Source organism: Oxyura jamaicensis, chromosome Z (genome assembly GCF_011077185.1).
Source record: "Oxyura jamaicensis isolate SHBP4307 breed ruddy duck chromosome Z, BPBGC_Ojam_1.0, whole genome shotgun sequence".
Lineage (NCBI taxonomy): Eukaryota > Metazoa > Chordata > Aves > Anseriformes > Anatidae > Oxyura > Oxyura jamaicensis.
In genome coordinates, this window is record NC_048926.1 from 63387744 (window position 1) to 63406632 (window position 18889).

At 41.4% G+C, this 18889-nt stretch overlaps 1 protein-coding gene across 4 annotated transcripts in view; it reads left to right on the forward strand.

Annotated features, from left to right (window-relative positions):
- The window catches only part of ZNF608 (zinc finger protein 608), an 85643-nt gene that overhangs the window by 781 nt on the left and 65973 nt on the right, over positions 1 to 18889 (forward strand). For 3 of the 4 annotated variants that reach the window (XM_035309836.1, XM_035309838.1, XM_035309839.1), the window contains exons 1-2: positions 7 to 721; positions 1658 to 2707. In XM_035309836.1, coding sequence (XP_035165727.1) covers positions 1820 to 2707 — 888 coding nt within the window. In that variant the 5' untranslated portion in view covers positions 7 to 721; positions 1658 to 1819. Of the gene's footprint in view, positions 1 to 6; positions 722 to 1657; positions 2708 to 18889 lie in introns of those variants that run through there. The other variant, XM_035309837.1, reaches the window with a different exon arrangement.

Here is an 18889-nt window from a genome sequence, read left to right on the forward strand (position 1 = left end):
CCTCAAGTTACTTGAAGAAATCAGATCTGTCAGGACGGGCGAAAAAAATGCCACTTCCCAACTAACAGGCGGAATCCAGCCCAGATTTTCAGTCCTTTCTTCTTCTTTTTTCCCTTCCTCCCTTTCACTAATTTATCCCGATGTTAGCACATTCTGTCTCGTAACACCCGGACGCCTGTAGGTTTGTTGCACGGGATCATTACTTACTGCTCAGGCTGGCTCCGAGCACGGGGCTGAAGACGGAGTGGGAAGTTGGGGATAACATTTTTATTTTATTTTTTTAAATTACTGTGATTATTATTACGATTCCGTGCTTTTACTCAGGAAAGCAAACAGGCAAAAAAAGACAAAAAAAAAAAGGGAGAAAAAAAATCAAAAACAACAAAACAAAACAAAAACCTGATGCTCCAGTTCTGAATGTGAAATATTACCTACCAGCTTGTAAAGTTGTGAGGAACAGCAGCAATTTTTTTTTTTTAATTTTTATTATTTTTTCTAAGCGAGGAGGAAAAACCAAACAAACAAAAAAGGACTTCTGATCCGTGTGCCAAAGTAGGGGGAGATGTGTTACTGACCGATTTATACTGGCTGAGATGATACTTGCTTTCTACTTCTTGTTCACTTGCTCTTTAAGTAAAATGAGACACAGAGTTGTTGCTGAGACGAGTGGGAACAGCACTTTGATTTGCTGGTTTAATTAAAAAATGATAAAGGATTAAAGGTAAGCATTATGCGTATATATGTATAAATATTTCGACAGTCGACTGTAAAAGGGAGAGATCCCTTTAAAAATCGTTTTAACTAAGCTTTGTCAAACACACACTCATTTGCGGTCACTGAGGCCACCTTGGTGCAGATCACTTAAAGTGTATGTCTTAATCAGTTTCCTGTACAGTCAGTAATACTATATTTAACAGACCTAACAATTGTGTGACCTAGGAGTGCATTAGAACTGCTTTTAGAACTGTTATCTTGAGCATATATTTTAAAGAAAGATCTTTTTATTTCCTTTTTGCTTTATTCTTACCTATGGAGTTTGATATTTTTCAGCAAACATTTGTGTTTATGGGTTGTCGGTTTTTAATAGAAAGCTGTATTGTGTCAAGGAGAATTAGGTTTTCCATTTCCCTCAACCCCCTCTCTCCCCCCCCCTCCAGAAAAAGAGATTCAGTAGAAAAGGGGTAAAAGATGATATAGGAAAGTCACAGAACTTCAAGGGTCTGGTTTAAAGCCACGAAATCCATGGAATGCAGCGAGGAGTGAATCTGTGTCCTTCCTTTTCTCCCTTTCGTGCCTAGGTGGTGGTCCAAGGGGTTAGATTACAACATGTGCTCCAACAGCTAGGCACCATTTCTAAGACTGTATTTCCTGAGCTTTGTGGATTTAAATCATGCAGTTATTTTTTATTATTATTATTAATTTTCTATTTGTGGATATGTTTTTAAAGAGAGATTGTGGATGTTGGGATACAACTAGATAAAAGATGCTCACTGTAAAAGCATCACAGCTATCTATTGCCTCTGGTTTAACATACTCAAGGGGGAAAATGTGGAAATAGTGAATGATTTCATTCCCCCTACCTTGGCCCTTTTTATTAGTTGTGTTATGTTCTGGTAAGACCCCGACAAGAAATATCCGACTTTTCCCCTCCTCACAGGAAAAGGTGGACGTGGACTGCAGGTTACAAACCTGGACACACCTGGGGAAGGAAGACAAGAAGAATTAAAACTTAAAAAAAGCCCAGCGGAGATAGACGAATGTCCCCACATCTCCAAAGGAAAGTTCATCGGATTTTTACTCTAGAGATCTCATCTTCAGGATGTCATTGAACACTTCCACTACAGGAAAAGGTGTGGATCCAAACGCGGTTGACACTTATGACAGTGGCGATGATTGGGAAATCGGTGTTGGGAATTTAATAATCGATTTGGACGCCGATTTGGAGAAGGACAGACAGAAATTTGAGATGAATAACTCTACCAATACCACCAGCAGCAGTAACACCAGCTCCAAGGATTGCGGGGGTCTGGCTTCCAGTGGGGCTAATACTACCTCAGCCTTAGCTGATGGCCTAAAATTTGCTTCTGTTCAGCCCTCTGCTCCCCAGGGGAATTCCTCTCACAAAGAGACTAGCAAATCAAAAGTGAAAAGGAGTAAAACTTCTAAGGATGCTAATAAATCTCTGCCTTCTGCTGCCTTGTATGGGATTCCTGAGATCAGCAGTGCTGGCAAGAGGCAGGAAGTCCAAGGGCGCCCTGGAGAGGCAACTGGCATGAATTCAGCACTGGGTCAAAGCGTGAGCAGTAACCCGAACGGCAATAATAACAACACCAGCAACACCACCACCACTATTGCCTCTTGTGGGAAAAACAAAGAGGAGAAACCAGGTAAAAACCAGGGCAGCAGAGGCTCCAAGCGGGATAAGGATGCGGGGAAGTCCAGGAAGGACAAGCAGCACGACCTGCAGCCAGGCCACCCCAACGGCCCCGGGGGTGGCAGTGGCCAGGCCCCCCCAGGGCACCTCTATGGCTACGGGTCCAAGGGCGGTGGGAGCGGCAGCCCCTTCCACTGCACTGCTGCCGCCGCCGTCGGGGAGGTGAGCAAAAGTGCCCCGGATTCAGGGTTAATGGGGAACTCTATTTTGGTAAAGAAGGAAGAGGAGGAGGAAGAGAGCCACAGGCGAATCAAGAAGTTGAAGACAGAAAAGGTAGGACAAAGCTCGTCTCCACCTCCTCTTCCATGTCACCCCGTGTCTATGATAAACTTCCCACAGCTGTGTGTTTTGGCTCCTGTCTTGTTACCTCTGCTCTGTGTTCGTAACATGCGTCTGTTCTTCCTCTAAAAAAAGACACAAACCTCCTCCCTGGGGTGGGAGACACCACGTTTTGGGTGTGCTCCTTTCCCACACAATTTCCCTCACTGTTCCCAGACACTGAGAACATTTCCGCCCTTCCCCAGCCTTCTGGTGGCCTTTGCCCAGGAGGAGAAGCCCCGAGATGACCCAGGTGAGCTGTTCCCGGTGTCAGCCGAGAGCAGCAGTGCTGGTACTGGCGGGACAGCACGTGGGACGGCAGGCTGGAGGTGCCCCCATTTGCCTCGGGGGGTGCCCAGCTCCGGCTCTTCCAGCAGCAGCTTGGGCACGTGCTAACTGTCCTGCCACGAGGCCACAGGGACCCCACACCCTAGTCCCGCTCTGAAGAGCCACGGTTGGGAAAAGGGAGGAAGCCACAAGGCCCCTGGGCTCTGCCAAGCCCCTCTGTGGGGACGAGGGATGCTTGTCGCACAGGGGGGCTCCTGCGGTGGGGCAGCAGCCCCCGGGCCCCAGGCGCTGGTGCAGAGAGGAGTGATCCGGCAGGCAGGCGGTGCCTCTGGTCTTGCTGGAAGGCGGAGGCTGGCAGGAGGGGAGGCACCTCGTCCCGACACACACGTACGTGTGCCAAAGGGCTCTTGGAGCAGAGGGGAGCTCGCTGGTCTGAGCCCCGCTGGTGCTTGGACGTGCACTGCGTGTGTGCTGAGTGGTGGAAATGTGTGAAAGGCACCAAGCGGGGGTGTGTGCTTTTGTTCCTTTCTGTTAATGCAGCCGAGGATGCTTTCCGTACGAATAAATGCCCACCGTTGTGCTCGGAGGGAAGGGTGGAGGCAGAGCACAGCTTTTGTAACAGCTTGTTGGAGGAGGTTCTGGTGTCAGCGGGAGCTGCTGCGTCCCAGGGCAGAAGGCATTGTCGTGGGGTCTGGGGGCGTAGATCACGGGTCAGATGGACTCCACAGGTTGTCCAGCAAGGACAACCTACCTACCAGTTTACCCCAAAAATGGAGCAAGTCAACGCCCCACGAGCGAGTAGTATTGGGGTGTTAGGCTGAGACCCTATTGTCTGCTGCTGTGCTCCTAAATTATTTGCCTTTTGTGCTTTCCTGGGCGAATGCTCAGTGATGGGAAAACTTTCAGGCTGGTGTTAATGGTATGGTCTGCAAGCGTCTGGGAGGGCTGTAGGTCTCAGGGAAAAGTTATGGCTCTTTATGACCTGTTACTGGCTTTTTAGCATTTCAGTGGTGTTGAAGGTTTTGTAATGTCAAAGTCGACTTTTGAGGATTAGATTTGGGTGTTTGTGACTTGAGATACTGGTAGAAACTTGAAAATAATTTCAAGGGCTTGTATTCAAGGCAAGGAACAAATCAAATTTCATATTGTATGCGTATTACTGCTTTTAAGATAGCGTATCTACAGATGAATTTGAATGAGCCTTGTGACCTTTTCTAAATGCAGATGAGAGAAAACCAGATTGATTCAATGCATATGTATATGTTTGCACTTTGATTTATGGAAGTTCTGCTTGCTGTGAGAAGGTGTCCTAAAATCTCATGCTCTCTTTATTAACTTAGTACAGTAGGCATTTACTTTTGTTGCCAATAGTCTTCAAATTGCAGTTCTCTAATCTGTTTTAACTATCTAGATAAATTGCCCTAATCCAGTCTTCACAATGGTTGTGGTTAAAGAGTCAGAGCCATTTGATTGGATTCAGTGGCTGCCTGGAATGTGGGAGGTACTGCCCTTTTGCAACCCCCTTAGCCTTTTAATCTTTCAGCCAAATGTTCACATTCAACAATTTTGTTTAGCTGGCAATCTGAACATTTCAGTATCTCAAAGGCTGCTGTCATGGCAACAGAGATTAGAGAGTGGTGTGGTTTCTCCAGTTTTTGTGTTCTTTTCAGTCTCGAGTCACACAGGAAATTGTATGAAGAACTCACATACGTGCGAGTAATCGTATGTGCAATGTAAATGGGACGGTCTGCAAATTCAGAACACATACGGAGTGCTTTAGAGCTGGTGGTACACTTGGCGTTGTGGCTGCTGCTCCAATAGGAGGCTTGGAGCGTGGATTTCTGCTAACAGCCACTGCTGTTGGCACACAGTGACTTTAATACAGGCTTCGCACATTAGAGTCGTGCAGTGTTGGCCATTGTCTGGCACACTGGTGTGCTTGCTTGCTGTCTTAAATAACATCCCTTAGCATTTCTCTTCCTAGAGAATGTTCCCTACTAGACATACAGCAATAATAAACCTCATTGCTGACCGTGGCGTTAGTGAAACTTCAGTGTTTTATGTTTGTTGTTTTGGCTTTTTTCCCAAAAGGTTAATAATCATTAGGGCATTTTTTTTCCCCTCCCCCCTCACCTCCCTCCTTTTTTTTTTTTTTTTTCCTGTAAGGGTTTTAAATTCGTGTTCAGACTAGGCTGGATGTGCTTTACTTGGATAAAGCACCTTGTGTCTGTAGACAGATAATTTTCAAGCCTGCATGTTAAAATCAATTTCCAGTTATCGTAATGCTGTGAAAGACATGTCTCACGAATTTGGATATGTCCTACTAGATAGAAATGAGTTAATGCCTGCTGAGTCAAAATCTAAAGGTTTTTTTGTATGTGGTGTGGAATTGCGTTTGTTTACTATTTGTGAAAAGCTTGGAGCAGATTCCCTGGAGTTGTAGTCACTGTTTAGTTTTCACAGCATGCTTCAATGTCTATTTTTGGTCTATTTATTCTGTTTCCTTGCTGCAGAAAATCATGTAAAACATGATAAATAGGATCTTATGAAGCCTAATTAAATCAATGACTGTGTTCTGCTGGCTCTTTTATGCAGAAACCGCAAGTATGTTGTAAAAGTCGCCACTCCCCTAATATGTGGATAAAGTCAAAGTATGCTGTAATTCTAAGATGTTTGAGCTATATTCGTGCAGACCATTTTGTGGTTAAGCCACCAGTGACATGTCTGAATAAGTAGCTTTGACAGGTAGGCTAACCACTCCTAAGATTTTTGGTGTTAAAACCTGTCTCCATTTTCCATTCCTTATCCATACCATACCATTTTTAGCACAGTTACTGTTTGTCAGCATGAACTCTTCATCTGTTTTAGCTATGTTTTTGTATTTTTAACAGCTGTTACATTGAAAAGAGTTCAGTTTATCTACAAAAAAAATACTTTCTGTATGTTGCAGGAAGATTTGGGGATTCAAACACAATGTCACAACGTACTCTGAGATATGGGAAAATGGTAGTTGGCATATGAAAACCTGTGTGTTTAAATGAAAATAATACAGAAGATCTGAAGCTGTAGTCAGGTGCAGTTTTTAAGTGAATGTCAAGTGATATTCCAGGATTGGATTTTTCTGTTGTCTTAGCACATTGTGTTGGATTAAGACTGCATTTTGCATCTGAACGTTGTTGTCAGCAAATTAACGTGTTGGCTGGTATTGTTCATTTTATCTTCGCTTCTCGTAGCAGGATTGAGGGTGATATACACTTTGTCAGGAAATGTGTGTGCATTTTACCCACTGATGTAAATCATTTAAGTACATGCTTTGATTAATGGCGTTATGGCGATATGCTTTTCATGTACTTTCCTCGCTGGCCTTGGGTGTAGTTTATTCACTGTGAAATAAAAAGGGCAAGCAGGTCACCCGCTGTAATTAAAGAACAAAGTCTATTGTTGTTTGACAGCAAACTGTTTTGAAAGCTACATAAGGGATTTAGCTGTTAAAAACAGTGATAACTATGGGTGCCTAACAATAAGCACGGCTCAGGGTTCTCAAAGTCCTGTAGGGCAGCCTCGCAGCGTGGCCGTGCTTTCTGAGCCGGGTGAAGAGGTGCTGCCCTTTGGCCAAGGGAGGCGGTGGGTGTGAAGCCACTGACCCCAGCGCAGCCGTGTGAGTGGACCTGCTGCGGCACCCCTCCGCGGAGCCTCTGGGGCACGGCGTGGGACTGCTGGGAAAAGGCTGCGCTTTCGGCACCAGTAATTTTACAATTTTAATAACTTCATAAATACCCAGTAAAAAGGAAGGGATTGATTGTCCAGATGTCATGAGGTTAACCATGTTCTCCATGTTAAAGGGCTTTGCTGCAAGACTGTTTTAATTATAGCTATATAAAGACTTGTTTTTCCAAAGTAGCATTTTATAGTCCAATAAATGAAATGTATGTTAAAAGTGCTAAGCAAAATCTCCCGTAACCACAGAGGTGTTCAATAACCAGATTCAAGGAACATGGAAAGTACCATCTGTTCCTAGTTTTCAGCATAAAACCAGGAATCGAATAGTTGAGATTTGCCCATATTTTTGAGACTCTCTACTTTTTTATTATTATTATCATTATTTTAAAAAGTTCACCTGGCACTTTATAGAAGCTTTCTGAAATGCAATAATACAGGAGAGACTGCGAAAACACATGTTCGTACATACAGTTAACCGGTTCCACTTTCATTTAAAGAGATTTCCAGAAGCTCAGTCATTGAAGAATTTATAATAGTGAATCACCTCCTGCAGGCAAACACAATAAGGGTCAGTTCTTCAAAGATCTTACTATTTAGCTAGAAACTGAATTATTCTGTCAGTTTTTCCCCAAGAGGTAAAAGGAAGGAGGGGAAAAAAAATAAAAAGAAGACTCTCCAAAGATAACTTTAGCAAGCTCTTATCAGTCATCTAATCACATACGATAAAATCGTTGACAAATTTTTTCCATGCAGAGACTTGGGAGAGTTGTTCTAGGATCGTTGATAGCGGGAGAATTACTCTTTTAAAGATAACTTGAGTTCTGACCTGTTTGGCAGCGAGATTCCTGGCTGCAGCCTGCGAGCCCTGGATAAAACGCCATCCGGCCTTTGTTGGAGGCCTTTGACTGAAGCTAATGACTGGTGTTGTGCTGCCCCGAGATAAATGGCATTATCTGTGCATGGCCTGACAGGAAGCAGACAAGTTAATGGCGGGCTGTGGGGCGGATCCGTGCTGAAGGGTGATGCCCAGACCCCAGGTAGTGGCCACGTTCCTGCTCCTCTGCTGAGGGCCTTGACATTTGGAACTGTTTTGACAACGGCAACGTAAATTGGAAGTCAGGAATGTGTGGGTTTTCTTGCACGCTAAAACTGTTGTGGTTTGTGTGTAAGAAATGAGTGATTCAGTTTTGAGGAGGTGCCACCTCCATGTTCCCTAGTGCTGCTGTTTGCAGGAGAGCCCGGGCTGTCTTCTGCTAATTGAACACATTCTGAAGGCAGCATCCCCCTCAGTTTGCTCTGCCATCCCTGCAATCTGCATTCGTAACTCTAGGCTAAACACTGTTACATCAGTGACGGCAGGACTCGTCCTGTGGTTGCTTTGTCAAACAGGTGAATTAATAAAATGGGCGGGGTGTGGAAACAATGAAAATCCCCAACAGTGAAAATTGTTTCCTTAGGGAGAAAGTACTGGGAGTAGGTGGTAGTGTGAAATACAATGGAACCCATCGCAAACTGAACACTTGTCATGCTCAGGTCTGCTTCTGTTCCTTCCTTGTGATCTTCAGTGAAGATGCTCAGAAAATCCATCATCCTGTTCTGTACCTGGTGGTTGCCTGGTCCCAGTAGCCTGCCTGTGCTTTCCAGATTTGCTGTAGTCTCCATGACGCATCCCTGGATCTCAGGACACTTGAGCGTGTCCTGAGGGGTGACTTGGTCAGCTCCCCAGGGCGTTTGGAGACAATGTTCCAGCTGACAGCCAGACCACGTGCTGCGTGGTTAAAGCACAGGGGGCAGGTAGGAGGGAGAGTGGGTGAGCTGAGACACCCTAGAAATGGTGCTGGCTGTGACACCACTATTGTGCACCCTTTCCTCTGTTCACAGACAGGAGGATCCCACCTGTCCAGAAACCACACGTGGGATTAAAGGTCGTCAGGTGGGGTCTGTGAAAGAGTAGGTCAGAAGATCTTCCTGAGCAGAGGACAGAAGGAAATGGAATGGGGGATGTAGGCCAAGTAGGCCTTGATAGTTGCCTTCAGAGTGCCCAGTGTGACTCGACAGACTGTGCCGCTGTTGACCCAGCTGCCCATAGCCTTGACTGCAAGAGTCTTTGAAGTGTTCTTTTTATTTATAGGATGTGTGTCTGTCAGCCCGGGGCAATGTTACTAGTGCACGTGGTATCTGAGCACGTTTTACAAGTGTCATCAGGAAGGCAGACTCAGAAACACTAACATTTCTGCTATCAGAAATACCACCTTCACTGCTGTTTCTGGTAAAGACATAAGAGTTAGGGATTTGGGGTTTCCATCACCCACTCTTAGAAACAGGTTGCGTCACTTCCAGGGACACTTGGGCAGCTTGGTGTGTGCTTGCTGGATGTTCAGTGTTCCTCAGCTGTAGCACTCAGGTTTTGCAATGCCAGTCAGCTACGTATTCCAGGTTTGTTCCACGGTATACAGGTGAGATTGCCGAGTATAACCACATTTTAGTCTGCCTTGCTCTGAGCTAATGTACTTAGTACAGCTGATCCAACAGACAGGTTATTCTTTACTTAACAGGGTTGACACTATGCTGGCTTTCCCTTGTACTTACGTAATGTTGCAGTGTACACTACAATGTGTCACTGCATTTCCTGGAAGACCAGAGAGCTTATCTGACTTCTTGATTGTGCTTTATTGCGTATAATAAATACATCCTCTCATGGGTCCTCAGATGGTGGTCACAGCTGTGGGTGCATTGACTTCTGTTGAAGAGCTGGCCATAGTTCTGCTAAAAGCTTGTGTTTGTTTCTGTGTATTTTCATACTGGGGAGTTATTTTTATTTGTTAATAATAATCACAGGAAATACATTGATCTTCTAAAAACTCTGGTCTATATATAACATTCCCTATTGGGTGAAAGATAGCAAAATGGATGTCTGTGAAAATTTCTGATTATGATGTAAATACAAAATGTAAATATCTTTTAAAAATTCATAAAAGCTTTTTTCTATTTCTTCCTTTTTTTTTTCTTCAATTTGGCAAAATTTTCCCTTTTCACATCAGAATGTTTTTGCCCCAGCTCTTTTGTGGTGCGGTGTCTAACCAAAGTGAATAATAATGCAAGCTATCATTTTTTAATTTGCTTAAAAATATGTTTGAAATAAGATAATTTGAATAAAGATAATAACCAGTTTTCATAGAAGGACTTCTGGGGTTTTCTTAATATGAGATTTTAAATCACAAGTTTTTTTTGATTATGTTCATTAATTAAACCCACAGTTCACTGCAGGCTATGAGTAGCCATTTGGGCAAAAGCAAAGATCAGACTGTGATTTTGGGTTGTGTTGTAGCCAGGGTTTCAGTAAGCCCTCTCTGTTGCATTTTGTCTTAATTCTGGCTAAATGGTCTTGGCAATTGGAACAAAGTCTTTACATTTGAATGAAAGGTTGTAAAACTATTCAGAGTGACTTGACTGGCAAGCATGTTCTTTCTAAGTGTTTTTTTTTTTTAAAAAAAAAAAAGCTAAAAAAAGATTCAGGTGGGTAGGAATAGATGGTTGCTTCTTATGGCTTTGTGTACATGTGTGTGTATACATACACACTCTGTGTTTATAAACAGGAGGACTAGTTGATCAAACGATTTAAGGGAGTGAGTAGGGTAAGTTGCATGCAATGAAAGAGGTTTGAGGATTGTACATGTATTTAGATTTTCAACCTGAAGGGAGCTATGGTGTTTGATCACAACACTACCAGTAAAAGAGTTGCATTTCATGGAAAGAAGTGTGTTTTCTCTGCTTTTCTAGTAGGCAAGCAAACACTGCTAAATCTCACCTTCTCTGTCATCTACCTGTGATTTCCACTGCAGGTATTAAGAAAAAATCCACTGGAAATTTAAATTTGAAATTCCTTTTTTTTTTTTTTTTTTTTTTAGTAAATTTTAATGTAAAGAAGGGCAATGTTGAATTGTGTCCTTTATGATAAACCTTCCCCAACCATTATGACAATATTGTCTTTAGAAATAGTAAGCACTTAAAAGTGGTTCACTTATCTTCTCCCATTTTCCTCTCCCAGTTTCTGATTTGTCCTAGACTAAATGTTATTCCTGGGCACAAACCCAGCTTGGCTGAGGTGATTCAGTCTCCTGGGAATCTCCACTGTCAAATAATAACACAAGAAAAATGTGCCCATGGGGATATTTGAAGCATATGCCAATAGTGGTGTGCGAATGCAATTTTTTGCAGTCAAAAGAGCAAACTAAAAATCTATTGATTGTGGTTACTTGGTGTTTTTGGAACACCGGTATTCTACTTATTGAATTGTCTTGTCATGTTAACCAGCAAGCAGATGGCATTATGCCACAAAAATATACTTTTACTTAAAGGAACTTTAGAGGTTTTGATGTGTTTTCTTTTCCTCTTATTTCCCTGATGGCTTCTTTTTATTGAAGAGTAACATGAGGAGACCTGGTAGCAATTTTATTGCTTTCCCATAACAGTTTGAAATAATAGCTTGGTCTTTGGTTGCCAGTCAAGTTTCTACCAGTCAGCTTGATTCTGTTTTTTATCATGTGGCAGTGGAATATAAAAAAAGTATATTTGTAGTTTGCTCTCAGAAACTGGCTTTTTTTTTTTTTTTTCCTCTCCTCATACTTCAATTAGCAATAGAACACTAAAGCTCCAATTGGTCACACTTATGTAAACTCCTAGAATTCACTTTCTATTATTCTGATAAAAGACAGCAGTCAAGTTTAGGCTGAGTTTCCCAGGAAATTTTGAGGTGCATCTGGCCTCTGATGCACAAGGTGCTTTGATTTTGCACACACTTAATTTCTTGCATTAGCTGTTGAGTTAATTCAGGGGCCCTGTTAAGTCCATCCCCCACTCTTAAATTCACACTACTCAAATGCCACAGTCATTGGTGAATTTCAGTGATACTGTATTGAGCTATGGTAGAAATATATCTCTGTCTGCCCATGAGTCTACGCTACACAAGCACAAATTTTTCAGTTTTCACTGCTTCCCTCAACCACTGAGAAGAGTTAAATGCAACTTGTAATCTCAGTTCTCATAGTGCACAGGGCCAGACCAAATTATTTTTGGATTTCCTGTCACCTCCTTGGCTGAATCCTGCAGATGGCTCATGTTTAAAGTAACAATAATGTTTGAATTGGAAGAGTTTGGTCTTTGGGTTTTCATTCTTCATGGAGAACTGTTTATTTGTGTGTGGTTCGCCACACTACATGGATAGGACTATCAAATCTGTGCTTTATTATAGGCTTAAAGCAGTGGGGTAATGGCAGTAGTTGCATGTTCCAGGGCTTCGTGTTCTTGCCAATTCTTTCTTTTTGAAGGAGGAGAATGGAACTAGATCTGTATCTCTGCAACAAAAGGTAATGGTTAGAAGCAAATAAAATTAGAAATGGACCTCAGTGCAACTCTGTTTTGCTGCTAGAAATTTTAAATCTGATTTAGTAAATGTCCAGGGAGTTGTTTAGTTAGCGCGCACTGAAGATACAGATCTAATACTCCAGAGGCATGCTGGCTCTACTGAAGGTACTTGACGTAGAGTTTTACCAGTTGCTTTTTGCCCTGGGTTTTATGTTAGGCAGGGTATGTTGAATTGCACTGGAGTTCAGGAATTTGAAGGAAAAAAATTGTTGTAATGTGAGAACAGTGAAGGTTGTTGTTGGCACACCCTGCTTTCCTATCTGCTAAGCTAAACTCATCTGACACTCTTCAACCACTAGTAAGGTGTTAGTGTCTTGTAATAAGCTTAGTGTTGCTAGTTGCCTTTTAAGGCAACTTATATGCATGTATGTATATAAATAAATACATACATGTGTGTGTATGTACACATATGTATATAGTGTGTATACATGCACACACATATATAAAGAAATGCTACTGTTTTATAAATACAGCAGCTGAGTTTTGGCTAATAGTCATTATTTACATTTCATGTCCAGATCCTTTAACAGTCTGTCCTGTGATGCTGCACCAGATGCCAAACACTGAAGGAGAAAGCTAGCAGCTGTTTCCATTACAGCATTGGTCCATTTTTCTCTACACTTTATTTTCATTTTTATATTCCCCTCCAACCTTTTGTAATCACTCCTTAAAAAAGAATTTTCCCTTTGCCTCTGATGTATCTGTCTGCAGGCTTCTGTGTTATTCTTAGCTTCAAAAAAATCAAACCTGCTTGATTTTTTTTTTTTTCTGCTACGTGCTTAATGGTTTGACTCTTGCTCAACTCAAATGAGTAGTTCATTACTTTATGTCTGAGTAAGTCCTGCCTGAGGTGAGTCCAGGTTACAGAACAGGGCCTACTATGACCAATTTGATTATTCCTGCAGCAACCTGAGTCTCAGTATGATTATTTTTTTTTTCCATGCCACCTGGATAGTATTTTTCTCCTTCTTACTCTTTCCTTCACCATCTCTCTGAAAATAATAGTTTCATGGCTGTAAGCTGTTACTGCTGAGATATGACTGAGAACTGCATGCAGTACAGTGAGGCACATTCATTTTCATCTAGTACCCGTTTATTGCCTTGAGCACTGTAAATCTGTCAGCTCTTCACGATGCTTTCACCTCTTTCTTCATTTGCTCCAGCTTCTAGTTTGACAATGTTCCCCTGAGGCAGAATTCTAATCTGCTTCCAATTAGTTGCAAAATGTGACTCAAATTTCCACATTATGGCTGCTGTTTTACTTGCACGCACACATCTAGAAACAAATTAATGCTCTTGAATATTTATTTTTGAGCCTTCAGATTTATGCTGAGAGGAAGAGTTGCCAACTATTTTCAAAGCACTTCCAAGATTTACCTTTTTCCTCAAACTGTAATATTTATTGTAGACTTAAAATGCCTCTTACTGCTTTATGTTTACAAAACCTTTTCAGCTGACTGGTAATTACAGAAGATGCATCACATATGGATAAATTCTACAAATGAACAATACTTATAATTAAAGTTAAATTTGTGATTACTATGCCAAAACAGGATACGAAACTTTTTTTTTTTCTTTTCCCCCAGGGCTAGCATAACAATTTTTTTTTAACCTTTACTGTAGTTTTTGAGAATGAACGTACTTAGTTGCCACCTGTCTGCAAGCCACTTATTATCCACGACTCCAGAAGTCATCATTTGGTTGAACGGGTGGGAGTGAAGAGACAGAAACTCATTTGGTCTTTAGTGAGTTTTTGTACATAGAGCTAATTAAAATCTGTTTGCATGCATCCCCCATAGGTGTCTGTACTTGTGTATACGTGTATCTACATGACTACATGGGTGTATCTATAAAAGATTTGACATAAATGGAGTTTTGGGATTCTCAAGTAACACTTGTATTCCTATGAGTAATTTCATTAGGGATACAGCCTTTACAGTTCAGTGGGGAAGAAGTGAATTTTTGGATGGGAAGTCCAGAGATCTAGATTAATACACTGCAGATAGGACTGGAATCTAAACCCTGCTGGCAGGCTGAACTTTTGTTTGGGCAAAACCAGCATCGAAGCCTCCATGACAGTTCTGCTTGATTGCTCTTCTGCCTCAGTGCCTTATGTCTGTAGTTGCCTATATGGAGAAACACAGTATATTTAATTCAAATGTACCAGTAGCTAAATTTATAGGTGCAAATCTTCAGTAGAGTTTAGCACTCTGCAGCTTGGCAGATTGATGTCAGCAGCCGTAATAGACTTTAAATAGGCTTGCGGAATTTCATTGGGAGTATATTGCTGAAGTTGATATTGCTAAGTACCTGTCATTTCTAAATGAGATTTGCACCTGTAAATTTAGCTGTTCATTTGCAGTAATTCACTTACTTATAGACAGATTTTTTTTGAAATGTTTCACTGTCTTTACCATCCCGCATTGAGTAGGTAGCCTGCTAGCCCCGTGCTATGTATATGAATGTCTGAGTGGAGGTGAACACGCACACGCATCGTGTTTGGGTTCACAGTTCCTGAGAAAGTATTTTCCATCAGGAACAAAAATGTGAAAACAGATAGAGGAAAATGACCTTGATGTTACCCTGTTTTCTCTTGGGTCAAAAATGACTCTTAGCTGCATAGATGAGAAGCCTAGAATGCTATTTATTTCTCTAAAGATTTACCTTCTTCTTTTAGACTCCTGTGATTCACAACATAATTTTATGAGGAAACAGTATTTGCAAACATGGTCAAATGCTGCAGCAGCATGACCTTTTTTTCCTCATGCAACGTCAAAGTCTGTGAGGGCCAGCTCTGTAGTCAAGGTGAATTGCAGTTCCGATGATTATCAGCTATTGAGAAAAAAAGTGCACAGATAATTGAAGCCAAAGAGGAATGTATGTATTTGCAGCTTACAGGAACAGACTCGAAGGTATCTGCAGCGCTTAACCAGGGCAGCATATAAAAAACAGCCCCTCACGCCCAAAGGTACGTACAGATACACATGCACGCACACAACCCCACATTATTAATTTTTCAGGGAAAAGCCACGGTGCTTGTGAGAAGCATTAAATGCTTTTGTTGATAGCTTATAGTTTTATAAACTCTAAATGAGCTTATTGCCTTTTAACCAGCACTAAATAATAGAAGAACCTATGAGCCTCCACATTGGATAGCAGCCAAACAGCCAAAGAAAGAAAAAAAAAAAGGAAATGAATGGTTTAATTGTAGAGCAAATCATTTGTTTACAGATTAAGACCTATTTGGTAGCCAAATCCTATGGACAAGGAGGTGAAAGAATGAGGCACTAAGGTACAGGAAATGAGCTTTACATTTTGTGACTAAGTCCTGCTATTTTTACCTCCTCCTAAAACAGAGGAGGCAAGGAAAAATGAATTGTTTAACAGCAGAGGCTGCTGAGCACAGTGCACGTATTTAGTAGGAACAAAAGGGTGGGAGAAGGGAATGTTGGTGCGCTTTACGCTCTGACAGCAACCTGACAGCTGGAGCTGCTTCCAGCTAAGGGGCACCCGCTGGTGGCAAGAAGACCTGCCCGGTTTTGTTTTCTGTCTGAAGGGGGGGGGTGTGTGGAGGGGCGGTTGGAATGCCCCTGTTAATCTGAGCAAGCGTAATTCATTTGTTTCAAGCCCTCTCCCCGACAACATTTTTAATTTCCATTTTTTTATGAGAGTTTTTTTTTTTTTTTTTAATGGGCCTTTGTTTCATTGTTTCAGTATTGTAATTAATTAGCAGACAGTTCAAAAGGTACAAAAGTGCTTGTGCTTCCTGATTTATTGTTGTACAACATTTTTTTCAAAAGACCTACTAGCTGCTTGCCTGTAAATTTGAAGATATCATTTTCATGAGTCATTGGTTTAAAGGTCAAAGGCAGGAAAGTCTTATAGCACAAGTGGAGTAGCCTCTACAGTTAAAGTTTAAGCTTTTTCATTTGAATCTCTTTTTTTCAGTAATTTGCATCCTTTCAACACTTCCATCTTTAAAGCTGAATTTTGTGTGACTTCTTTACAGTAATTTCCTCGCTATCACCAACATGGCAAGTAATTTGGAAAGCCTAAATATGAGCATTAGAAACCAAAACCTCCTGTGAAGGAAAAGAAGGAATGGCCTCAAGTTCTGCCAGGGGAGGTTCAGGTTGGAAATGAGGAGACATTTCTTCTCAGAAAGAGCAGTCAGGCACTGGGACGGGTTGCCCAGAGAGGTGGTGGAGTCACCGTCCCTGGGGGTGTTCAAGGAGAGGTTGGATGTGGTGCTTAGGGACATGGTTTAGCGGGTGACATAGGTGGTAGGGGGTGGTTGGACCAGGTGACCTTGGAGTTCTTTTCCAATCTTAATGATTCTGAGATTTTGTTTATATAGAAAACATCCCTGCCATCTGTAGCTAGGGAGGCAGAGCCTTTGGGGAAATAAGTCTTATGATTGTTTATGTGAAAAATGGTGTTGATTTGATCAGATTATGAACCTTCAGAAGCATACTTCTGAAGAGTATGCTGAGCCTATGAAGATTTGGCTATACTTACTTGATTTTACATCCTCAGTAGCTGTAATAAGTTTGTGTGAGAGAATAATTGGGCATAGGTGAGTATTGCAAGTTGTGTCCAGTTGTTTGAAGCCGTTATAAAATACTCTTTTGATTCCCTTTAAATTAGGATAAAGTAGGCATTGAGGTTTTTATCCCTTTGACTAGCAGGAAGCTCATGTAAATAAAAATTTAAAAACACAGGCAAAAAATAAATTGTCAGTTATTCATATATGAAATCCAGTAAGGGAATAGGAAAGCTTTCAGTGTGTATTATGCTGTGTCACTTTAAGAGCACAGAAAAATGTTAAATGAGTTTAGGTGTGGCCTTCTAAGTGCTTAGCACTGCAATGTGTAGTTTTTTTTTGTATCTCTTGACTGATACTTCTGATACTATATGTAGTATTACTCCTGCTTATATATAAGCAAACATAAGCAGCAGTGCCAGGAGCTTAGGCTATTAAAAATGTTCCTGGCAAACTGTAGTGTACTGCCTAGTAACCCTAGGAACAGTATTCTTCTCAATAATCTGTTTTGTTTTATGTCTATTAGCTTCTGCTGTATTTCCTTACCCAGAGAATGAGGAGAGACTACACGGTAACATGCATGCAGCTGTATTTCCAAGTAACAGTCCATTTCACTGATTGCATTTAGAGGTGGAATCTGCTTGCCTGGGAATGAGTGGCAACATTAGCACTAACATCTCTGCAAGGAGGATACTGCCTGGGAAGTTAGATAGGAATTCTGCCTGTTACAAGCAGTTCTAATTGTATGTGTATTCTTAGCATGTTGATGTCCCTTCATTTTGTCCATTAGCAATGAAATGGCTATTTCCCTTGGAACAGTAAACCACCCTCTATTATCTGATGCCTATTTGGTAAAATGAGCTCTGACATCATATGTTACATGATTGAAAGCAATGTTCTGAGTGACCCTTAAAGAACTCCATGTTCTGGTATTGCAATTTCACACTGTAACGTTCACACTGGAATTTTCACAGCACAACTGGCACAGACGCAGAAACAGACTGTAAGAGGAAGTTTGTTTCCTCTGGAGGTATAGCCTCAGCATGGTAATATTTTTTGCATCTAATTACAAGTGTATAACTTTATTGTTGTTGCTGCCTCTAACAGATGCATGGGTGGTCTTCATACTTCACAGTGAAAATGATAGCATTGAAATAATGGGTGAAGTTCCATAAATTCTCAAGACAAAATTACTCCTTTTTTTGTGGCTGTATGAGGCTTAACTATCAGGAGACAAATTCACCCCGGGCCAATTCTTACTTTTTTTGATCAATGTAGTGAAGTTAAGCTTACTGAGCTTTTCTGTCTCATTGGTAGAGTCAAAACAATAATTAAGCAATGTTGCCCTGAATGTGGGCCTTTGTAAATTCAAAAGGAAATCTGCCTTCTAAACCAGCAATTTAAGGCCAAGAAATTACTTAATCTCAGGATTTTGTAAGATTTCTTACAGGCTCATTTTAATTTTTATACCAGCCAGAGGGCTGGTAAAATTGTTAGCAAAATGAAATTCTGGACATGATCTGAACTCATTGAGATAAAAAAATAGATGTGGATAGTACATATGATAGCATAAGAGCCCCTCTGCCTTGTAATTACATTTAATAACTTCAAATGCTTCCAAGAAGAGCCAGGTAAATGTAGTACTACCTTCAGAATTGAATGGGGGATGAGAGGAGGAAAGCAGGTTGAACCACTTGGGGATCTTTCAGGAACCAAACCTTTGATAAGTTTAAATATGTAGGTCACAGTACCTTTTTCCTCTGTCCTGTTTGTCCTACATCTGTACGGCCCATAGGTGTTTTGAGTCAGATCTTGCTTCTATGGCACAAAGAAGTCGCTGTGCTTACTTGTGTGAATGGAGACCAGCTCCATGGATGAGGAGTATGGCACCTGTGTTGCTTCTTCTCATTGTTTAAGCATTTTCAGTGTTTTATCATAGAGAAGGTTGTCTAATCTGGAAACGGAAAGTCAGTATACTAGACTAATTTGTTTTAGTCGTTGCTAAATTTGTAACACACTCCCTGAGAAACCAGGCTATGAGCAGAGAGGAAATATTAGTTATTTTGAGATTAATTGACTCTACTTCTAAATTAGATCTTCATTTGAAAATAAACTTGCATCTCACTTGAGAGCTGAATTGCAGAATCCATTGTTTTTCAGTA